Source organism: Polypterus senegalus, chromosome 11, assembly GCF_016835505.1.
Source record: "Polypterus senegalus isolate Bchr_013 chromosome 11, ASM1683550v1, whole genome shotgun sequence".
In the NCBI taxonomy this organism is placed as follows: Eukaryota; Metazoa; Chordata; class Cladistia; order Polypteriformes; family Polypteridae; genus Polypterus; species Polypterus senegalus.
In genome coordinates, this window is record NC_053164.1 from 66506218 (window position 1) to 66516370 (window position 10153).

The 10153-nt window shown below is 42.3% G+C and overlaps 1 protein-coding gene across 1 annotated transcript in view; it reads right to left on the reverse strand.

Moving 5' to 3' along the window:
- Positions 1 to 9609, reverse strand: part of LOC120538568 (macrophage mannose receptor 1-like) — a 91710-nt gene extending 82101 nt beyond the window's left edge. Inside the window, exon 1 of the mRNA XM_039767963.1 lies at positions 9486 to 9609. Coding sequence (XP_039623897.1) covers positions 9486 to 9609 — 124 coding nt within the window. The remainder of the gene's footprint in view (positions 1 to 9485) is intronic.
- Positions 9610 to 10153: the final 544 nt, after the last annotated feature.

The following is a 10153-nucleotide window of genomic DNA, read 5'->3' on the forward strand; positions in this document are numbered from 1 at the left end:
CATATGATGAAATAGCTCAGGATCCTGGTTGGCAACCCCCCCAAGCAGATACGAGGTCCAGTCTCACCCTCCAAAAATGACCCTCTATCTGCTGCAGCCAGGTGTTACATGGATGTCCCCTTGACCTGTTCCAGCCACTCGGGTCCTCAACAATGAGGATCCTGCAAGCTGGATCACTCTTAGGAATCATGCCACATGGCCATACTGCCGTAACTGATACTTCCATCCCAGTGCAGGTAATGTGTCTCATTTGGGGTTCCATGAGCAACAGCTCATTCGATACAATGTCAAACCAGCGGTGCCCAAGGATTTTCCAAAGAGACACAATACCAAAGGTGTCCAGTCATCGTCTCATGTCACTAGATATGGAAAAGGACGAAGGTCCAAGTCTTTAGAGATAGTTATGTGGATAAGAAAATGCAACATGTTTGTTAAGAGATCCATCCTGTGATATACACCTAGAACTCATCCTCTTCAAACTTTGGGCAAGGCCTATGTGCCTAGCATACATTATATTGTAATAGGAAATCTTGCACCTATAGTGCCAGCTATTTGGATGGCATCATCATCTATTCCAACACATGTAAGAAAAACATAGAGTAAGTTTGGTTGGTGCTCCTGACTCTGGGTAAAGCCGGACTGTATTAATGTGAAGAAATCTTTCGTTGGATTGCTCAAAGCTAAATATTTAGGCTACCTAGTGAGTGTGGGCAAGGTCAAACAACAATGTTCTAAAGTAGATGCCATATTGAAATGGCCCCGTCCAAAAACTAAGAGGCAGGTCCAAGCCTTTCCCGGGTTGGCCAGGTACTACCACCTGTTTGTTCCCCAATAATCCGAGAGAGCAACACCCTTGATAGATTTAATAAAGAAACAGGCTCTGAACCATGTGGTATGGGATGACAAAGCAGATGCTGCATTTTGTCACCTTAAGCAGGCCTTTATGTCGGCACCAGATTTAATTGTCCTTAACTTCTCTCTACCCTTTTTTCTCCAGACTGACGTATAGGACATAGGACTTGGAGCTGGAAACTGCTAGACAGGGAAACCAGGTATGTGGCAGTGGAACGGGAAGCCTTGGCCATTAAATGGACAGTAACATAATTGAGGTACTACCTCCTGGGCCTTGAGTTCACCCTTGTCACTGATCATGCTACTTTGCAGTGGATGGCAGTGTCTCTCTGTGGTTTTGAGACCTCCAGCCTTCTAAGTCCTTTCTGTCCTTTATTGCCAAGGATCTCTCCAGGCCAACGGCAATGCTCTTTCTCTGTTTCACGACCTCTCAGTTAAGGACGCCTGTCCCGATGGGTTTGGGCTGAGGCATGTTACACAACTGCGCATGGGAAATGGTTTACTGGCTCAAATAGTGTCATTTCTTAGCCAGACAAGGGGTTGGCACTGTCAAGTAATACTCTCTCCTTTTGTCCCTTTGCAGAACAAGTGAAGACTGTACCTCCCAGTAGCACCACCTATGAATCACCCACTGATGATATCACCAACACCACCCTTTAATGATGTCCTATCCAATATCCAGACTCCACCTTCTACAGACTTCACTTACTGACTCCACCTCTTCCTGTTTCTTATATATATTGTGGAATGAGCCCATGACACAGACAAGTAGACATCGTATTACATACCACTACACGTTTATTTACAGTCACTATTTACAACAAAGTGCACACAAAGCCCCAAAACACCCCCAAATTCCAGGCCTCACACTGCCTCTTTCAGTCTTCAGGCCGCATCCTTTCCTCCTCCAAGACCTTGTCTTCCATCGCTCCCGACTCCAGCCATCAAATGGAGGGAGGCGGTCCCTTTTATACGCACCCGGATGTGTGGCAGAAGTACTGGCTCTGCATCCAGAAGCACTCCGGGTGTCCCTGATCCTCTTCCCCCCAGCACTTCCAGGTGTGGCGAAAGTGGTGAGGTCCAGGTCTCCAAAGGCATTGGGGCGCCCCCTGGCGATGAGCACCAGCCCCTACATGGCCTAGCTTCAAAGCTCTGTACCCGTGGTCCCCATAGCCACCAGGACAGTCGTCCCCACGTGGTCTGGGGGAGGTGTGAGCCCTCCCTCCTGGGTGTCCCGGCTAGGTACCACCTCCAGCCACCTGTGACTATATATATATATATATATATATATATATATATATATATATATATATATATATATATACTCACCTAAAGGATTATTAGGAACACCATACTAATACGGTGTTTGACCCCCTTTCACCTTCAGAACTGCCTTAATTCTACGTGGCATTGATTCAACAAGGTGCTGAAAGCATTCTTTAGAAATGTTGGCCCATATTGATAGGATAGCATCTTGCAGTTGATGGAGGTTTGTGGGATGTACATCCAGGGCACGAAGCTCCCGTTCCACCACATCCCAAAGATGCTCTATTGGGTTGAGATCTGGTGACTGTGGGGGCCATTTTAGTACAGTGAACTCATTGTCATGTTCAAAAAAACAATTTGAAATGATTCAAGCTTTGTGACATGGTGCATTATCCTGCTGGAAGTAGCCATCAGAGGATGGGTACATGGTGGTCATGAAGGGATGGACATGGTCAGAAACAATGCTCAGGTAGCCTGTGGCATTTAAACGATGCCCAATTGGCACTAAGGGGCCTAAAGTGTGCCAAGAAAACATCCCCACATCATTACACCACCACCACCAGCCTGCACAGTGGTAACAAGGCATGATGGATCCATGTTCTCATTCTGTTTACGCCAAATTCTGACTCTACCATTTGAATGTCTCAACAGAAATTGAGACTCATCAGACCAGGCAACATTTTTCCAGTCTTCAACTGTCCAATTTTGGTGAGCTTGTGCAAATTGTAGCCTCTTTTTCCTATTTGTAGTGGAGATGAGTGGTACCCGTGGGGTCTTCTGCTGTTGCAGCCTGTCCGCCTCAAGTTGTGCGTGTTGTGGCTTCACAAATGCTTTGCTGTATACCTCGGTTGTAACGAGTGGTTATTTCAGTCAAAGTTGCTCTTCTATCAGCTTGAATCAGTCGGCCTATTCTCCTCTGACCTCTAGCATCAACAAGGCATTTTCGCCCACAGGACTGCCGCATACTGGATGTTTTTCCCTTTTCACACCATTCTTTGTAAACCCTAGAAATGGTTGTGCGTGAAAATTCCAGTAACTGAGCAGATTGTGAAATACTCAGACAGGCCCATCTGACACCAACAACCATGCCACGCTCAAAATTGCTTAAATCACCTTTCTTTCCCATTCTGACATTCAGTTTGGAGTTCAGGAGATTGTCTTGACCAGGACCACACCCCTAAATGCAATGAACCAACTGCCATTTGATTGGTTGATTAGATAATTGCATTAATGAGAAATTGAACAGGTGTTCCTAATAATCCTTTAGGTGAATGTATATATATATAAAGTGCATCCAGAAAGTATTCACAGCGCATCACTTTTTCCACATTTTGTTATGTTACAGCCTTATTCCAAAATGGATTAAATTCATTTTTTTCTACAGAATTCTACACACAACACCCCATAATGACAACATGAAAAAAGTTTACTTGAGGTTTTTGCAAATTTATTAAAAATAAAAAAACAGAAATCACATGTACATAAGCATTCACAGCCTTTTCTCAATACTTTGTCGATGCACCTTTGGCAGCAATTACAGCCTCAAGTCTTTTTGAATATGATGCCACAAGCTTGGCACACCTATCCTTGGCCAGTTTCGCCCATTCCTCTTTGCAGCAGCTCTCAAGCTCCATCAGGTTGGATGGGAAGCGTCAGTGCACAGCCATTTTAAGATCTCTCCAGAGATGTTCAATCGGATTCAAGTCTGGGCTGTGGCTGGGCCACTCAGGCACCTTCTGTCAAACTGACAATCAAAATGATTTATGACCTTAAGCCCCACCCCTTTTTGATTTATGACTGGGAGTCCCACCCCCTCTACCTGATTGGTGAATTTGAATGATATGCCCCGCCACCTCTTTGCCCCCCTCCTTGCCCCACCCCTAACCACCTGTTTAACCTCACCACAACTTGTTTCCCCCAGGAAACTGTCAAGGGAATTTTGATGGATATCTGCCCCCTCTTTGAACCTCTGCGAGCATGTGTCAGTATGCATGCTCTCTTTCTCTCAGACACGGGCTGAGTCAGCCCCAGCTGACGCTGTGAAGCGCGACTGCCTTAACACAGTTGTGTGCTACGAGCACCCAAACCCCCCCTCCTCTCCCCGCAACTGCGCGCGCATGCTTGTCAACAACAGCTACTTTCCCACGACGGATGGATCTTTAAAAGTTAAAGGCTTTAATGATAAAAACACGAGATAACTAGTTTCATATAAGCCCTTTAAAATCACACAGTTGAATAATATGCAGCAGTTCCCTTTTAAATCACGTTTGAGACGTCTAAAAAATATCTAACCTTGGACGTATAATTTATATAAAAAGAGGATATCTAAAACAAGACCGCTTTTTTTTTTTGAAATTTTATTAATTTTATTGCAATCATTCCATACAAACTGCAAGACCGCTTCTATCCAAAACCACTCATTTTAATCCTCCCATAATGAAGAAATGTGTTTAGTTTTTTCTATAAGTTAGATTGCCTTAATCAGACCGGATATCTCGGGCTAGAAAAAAGCAAATTAAAATATTCTTTGTCAAAACTACTCTTTCCAAAGCACATCGTCCCTCATACACACAGTTAAATAATATGCAGCAGTTCCCTTTTAAATAATGTTTGAGGTGTCCAAATGCTAAATATTATATTATTTAATATAATTATCATTTGTATTAAAATCGATCTAAAACAAGACCGCTTCTATCCAATACCTCCCATTTTAGACCTCCCATAATGAAGAAATGCATTTAGTTTTTCTAAAAGTTAGATTGTCTTAATCAGATCGCATATCTGGGGCTAGAAAAAAGCGAATTAAAATACTCTTTGGCCAAACCGCTTTTTCCAAAGCACAGCGCCCCACCACCTCCAGCCGCCTGAAGCTAAGGTTGGTGTGGGGAAACAGTGTCGATTCACACTTTAGCTATTAGTCCAGCTTAGGCAGGTTTATGACCTTTAACCTCATGGCCGAGCAAACTTTGGGGAATGTGAAAACGGTCTTATGGAGAAGTATGCAGCTGTTTAAAGAAATCTACGTGTTACAATGGATTCTATTAAACAAATTCTGGACTTTTCGTCGTCCGGCCAAAGGTAGGGATTTAAACTCCGGACAACGGACATTACATGGGTGTCCAGTTAAAATGATGGGCAAGCATCTGTTATTACAGATCAACGTGCACATTTTAACAAATACCGCTGTTTAGGGTATATAAATCTGGTGTTTTTAGGACTTTAGACCATTTCCCTACGCGTCGTTCAGAACAACAAGATGAATTTCTCCCAATACCGTTTGTCATCACGAACTTATTAGAATAATGTATTGTAATTTTATTGGCTACAGCTAAATGAAATCTTACTATTCTTCATACAGCTTATTCTGCAGACGGCATTGTCATTGAATCCCCTGGTAAGGCTATTCATGATTTTTATACGCATTAGATGAACATGTTTTAAAAAATGGAGGTCTGAATTCTTATATTTTTCCCTTAGATCTGTATATCCGGACTGATTTGGAAGATGGTAAATCATTTTTTACAAATATCTTGTTTAATACGTACATGGCTTGATTATCCGCATTTAGTCCGTGCATTTGTGTGTCTGCGTGAGCTCGGGAACACACGTGCATGGGTATGTGTAAGCGCGCACGTGTTTGTCAATATAAAAGTCTATAACTGATCATGTTTCTATCAGTCTGATCCGTTCGTGAAAGGGGATGATGTGGCTATAAATGTGTCTTAACTAACCGCATGAACGCCATGTGTTACTGAATAATTGCATATATGTCTGGTACATGGAACCGAACACTAACGCTCTATTAAAATTTTAAGTGTCCTGGGGCAGAAAACCAAAGACGGCGTTCCTGTTTTTGCATCATGAGCATTTTTACTGTATTTTGAATCTAAAAGGTTTTCTTGGTTTTTCCTACATCTGCAATTTCTGTTACACATCTGTTCCGTCAAGATGACGGAAACCACATCCCCAATTACATCCACTGTATGCATTGGAATTGTCAATCATGGAGTCGGGCCGGCGAGGACTGCGTAGCAAAGTTCTTTCACAAATATCGATGTCCGAAATACCAAGATTACACGTTCATAGCTCACAATTCTAAGGGGTATGACTAATATTTCCTCACGAAATATTTCATCGAGAGTGGGCAAACTCCATTTGTTACATCTCAGGGTTGTAAATGAATGTGCTTTATAGAAGAAGATTATAACTTGAGATTTATCGTCTCGTTGAACTTCTTACCTATGAGATTGAGCAGTATGCCCAAAGCCCTGGGATTCCAGGCTTAAAAAGGGTCCTTTCCCCATTTCTTTAATACTGCTGAAAATCAAAATTACATCGGACCGTACCCCGAGCCTAAATATTATGACATTCAACACAAGATGAGCCAGGAAAGAGAGGAGTTTTTGTATTGGTATGACTCGATTAAAAGCGGTACCTTCAACTTTAGACAAGAAATGGCACACTATTGTAGAAACAACTGGGTTATTTTGAGAACGGCGTGCATGAGATTTAGAGATGAAGTGCTCAGGATCGGTAATATTGATCATTTTCAGCGTATAGCCCTAGCTTCTCTCTGCCTGTCCATGTACAGACAAAATTGCATGCCTGATATTGCAATTGGAATCATCCTAAGTGATCATTACAAAAGCACTTACAAAGCTTATTCTAATGCTTCTATTCAATGGCTAATGTTTCTTTCTGACAAGGAAAAAATAAACATTCGACATGCCATGAATCACGGGGAAGTAAACAAGGGGTCATTTTATCTAGATGGTTACGCCGAAGTTCAGGGTGTCCTGATGGCCTTTGAGTTTGCTGGGTGCTTTTATTACGGATATCCAGAGAGCCAAGCACCCTCTTACGGGGACGTCTTATGCCGAATTGTTTAAAATGTTTGACGGCAAACTCAAGAAATTGCGTGAAAAATTTAATCTGACGGTTAGAGTGATTTGGGAACATTAATGGGAGTGCATGAAAAAAGAGGACTCTGAGCTTCAGGATTTCCTAAGGCGCTTTGAGTTGCCTAAACCTATCAATCCCTTTTGATGCCCTGTATGGAGGTCACACCAAAGCTATCAAATTATATCATAAGGCTCAAGGCAACGAGCAAATGCATTATTACGATTTTACAAGTCTGTACCCTTACCTCAACAAAACAAAAGCCTACCCGATCAGCCATCCGACCTTTGTTTTTGAGGAGTGGCAATCTTAAGAAATACTTTGGGCTTATTAAAATCACCATGCTAGCCCCTTGCAATTTGTATTTTCCGGTCCTCCCTTTAAGAATTTGCAATAAATTGATGTCCGTTCTGTGCCGTACTTGTGCAGAAACACAGACATTCACCAGACTTTGCCGTCACAGTGTACAATGAACTGTTAGCCCGATGTCCTGAAATCAAATTTTTGGAGGGGTTACCCATCTCCTTAAGCGACGATGAACTACTGCGGCCTGACCAAGTTAACTTGGTGATTGTCGACGATTTGATGGAACAGGCGAGTCATAGCCAAAAGACAGAGAGAGCCTTCACAAAATATACTCATCACAGGAATTTGTCCATCATTTACTTGGTCCAAAATTTATTTTTTCAAGGCAAAAAAATAGAACGATAAATCTGAATGCCAATTACATCACCCTATTTAAAAACCTGAGAGATAAGCTGCAAATCACCAATTTAGCTCGTCAAATGTACCCTGGTAGGGTGAAATTTTTCTTGGAGGTCTTTGAGGTCCCTTTATTGTTATCTGTTGGTGGTTCTGAAAGCCCAGACGCCGGACAAATTTTGTTTATGTACCGGCTTGTTTCCTCCCGACTGGCCTGCGGCGTACGTCGTGAAAAGGTAAAGACGTAAGATTTTCCGAGTATTTGAGAAAGAGACGGCATGTCGTGTAGAATAAAAATAAATCTCCCTCTGCTCAAGACCCTGCATAAGGTCTCCTGTTGCCGAAGAAAAGTGATGCTGAGCGAGGCACCGGACGACTTCATTTATGATCTGGCCGAAATAGCTCTCAATACTTTAAAAGGTCATGTCCCCCTAACTTCCAGACAGTTCAAGTTGCTGAAGAAGCATTGTTGCGCCGTTAAAAAACACAGCGATAAAAAACTGATTGTTAAAAAGAAAAAAGCCCTTTTAAATCAAAAAGGAGGTTTTCTCGGAGCCCTGTTAAGCACTGCCATTCCTTTCATTACTAGTTTAATAAGTTCGAGAGTATAAATATGGACACACGCGCAAGATGTACCTAGTCCCTCAACAACAAATGGCTCAGTGGCAACAGAAACCCCCGGCTGCCAACGACCTTTTAAGTGCTACGGAAAGTGAACTGGATAAACAAATGAAACTCACACTTGAACAAGATGACTTGAGCATTGATGCAAAAGTAAATCTTTATATGACCGTCTTGCAAAGATATCTTACCTTTGTGACAAAAGCGGATAAAGAAACCGGTTCTCTAACATTATTGATGCCTGCCGAGAGCAAGGAGGAGCCGCCGGGGGCGCTCAAAGAGGCTCCTAGTACCCCAGAAGAACGGGTGTACGACGAGATTTTGAAAAGTGCTCCAGATAAATCAAAGAAATATACAGAAATTATTTTACACAAAATGTCGCATCACTCTAATACAACCTACTGGAATAGCTTGGGAGAGTTTGTGTTTCGTGGAGAACCGTTACCCGGTATGAATATGGTTGATCTAATGCGGAACTTAACCACCCATCACAACATACCGTCCTATAGGAGACCTATGGGGTGCAAAGAATTTGTTAAGGTCCTGGCCGGTTTGAACATTCCGGCCTTGGCCATGCCAAACATCGACACGAGAGAACTTCTAGAGAGATTCAAACCTTCTGCCCCAGACGGTGCCTCTGCCTCTGCTGCTGTTGCGTCTGCTTCCGATAGACCTGTTGGCAAGAACACCACATCTCGCAAAAAGAATGAATGGATTCCTTATTGAAATGTAATTATATTTCTGTTTAATAAAATATATTTGATTACAGTTTGCCTATTCTTTATTAAGATAATTACAGGTCATAGAACTTTGCATACTGGGGTGATCCTGAAAACCTCTAAGTGTTCTTAGACAAGGTGTTGACAATTTTTAACCATATCATTGTTTTTGGTGACTTCATTAAAATACAGGTTCATGATCTTTTTATAAGAGCGTCCTTTTCCTCTATGATGCAGAAAAAAATGCAGTGTTGTCCGCAGACGGTGGAAAACCAACTTTGAAGCTGTCGGGTATGGTGAATAATTTCTTTACAATTTCTGTTTAAAAAGCTGTATATTTCCTCAGGAAAATAGATAAAGTATGGTGGGGTGCCGTAGGAATCGAAAAATTCTCCAGTTCCATCTTCTCTGAGATGTATTGCCAACCAGTGTTCTCCGGGGTGATTTTAACGGTATTGACGATGATCATGGTCAGGAGATCTGTAAGTATCTTTTCAGGCACGCCAATACTCCGTAAAAACAGATTTTCTGTGTACAGATTACTGGACATTTTGTTTTGTTTGTTTTTGTTTTGTTTGTTGATCTGCAGGGTGTTCATGCTTTTTAGTAATCATAAAGTATATTTCTTCTCTGGTTCATTTCAATAATGTTGTCAAAGACCACGTACACTATTAGATTCACAGTATGTGGTAGGGGTTGCCGAAAGCGGATTTCAAATCTCATGTTCCCGTTTTTCATCAATGAGAAATGGTCTCCACATTCTTGATCGGGCATCAAATTAAAGGCAAACAGGGTGTAACCTCGGGAGGATTCAGAGCGGCTGATGACTAGAGGTAGGTCTTTCAAATGCTTTCTGGAGGCCGACACGAGGTTGTAATATTCTCAAGCGGTGGTGTCATTAGCAAAATTGGACTGAAATGGTTTGGCGGGAATTTGTTCTCCGTCCAAATACAAGGCCAGGAACTCCACATGGTTATATTTGAAAATGAAGGACTTTCTGGCGTAATCCCTGGAAAAGGCATCATTATCCACCATGCCTAGGACCACGTACTTGAGTAATTGTCCCAAGAACAGGTTTTGCTGATTGCTCGACC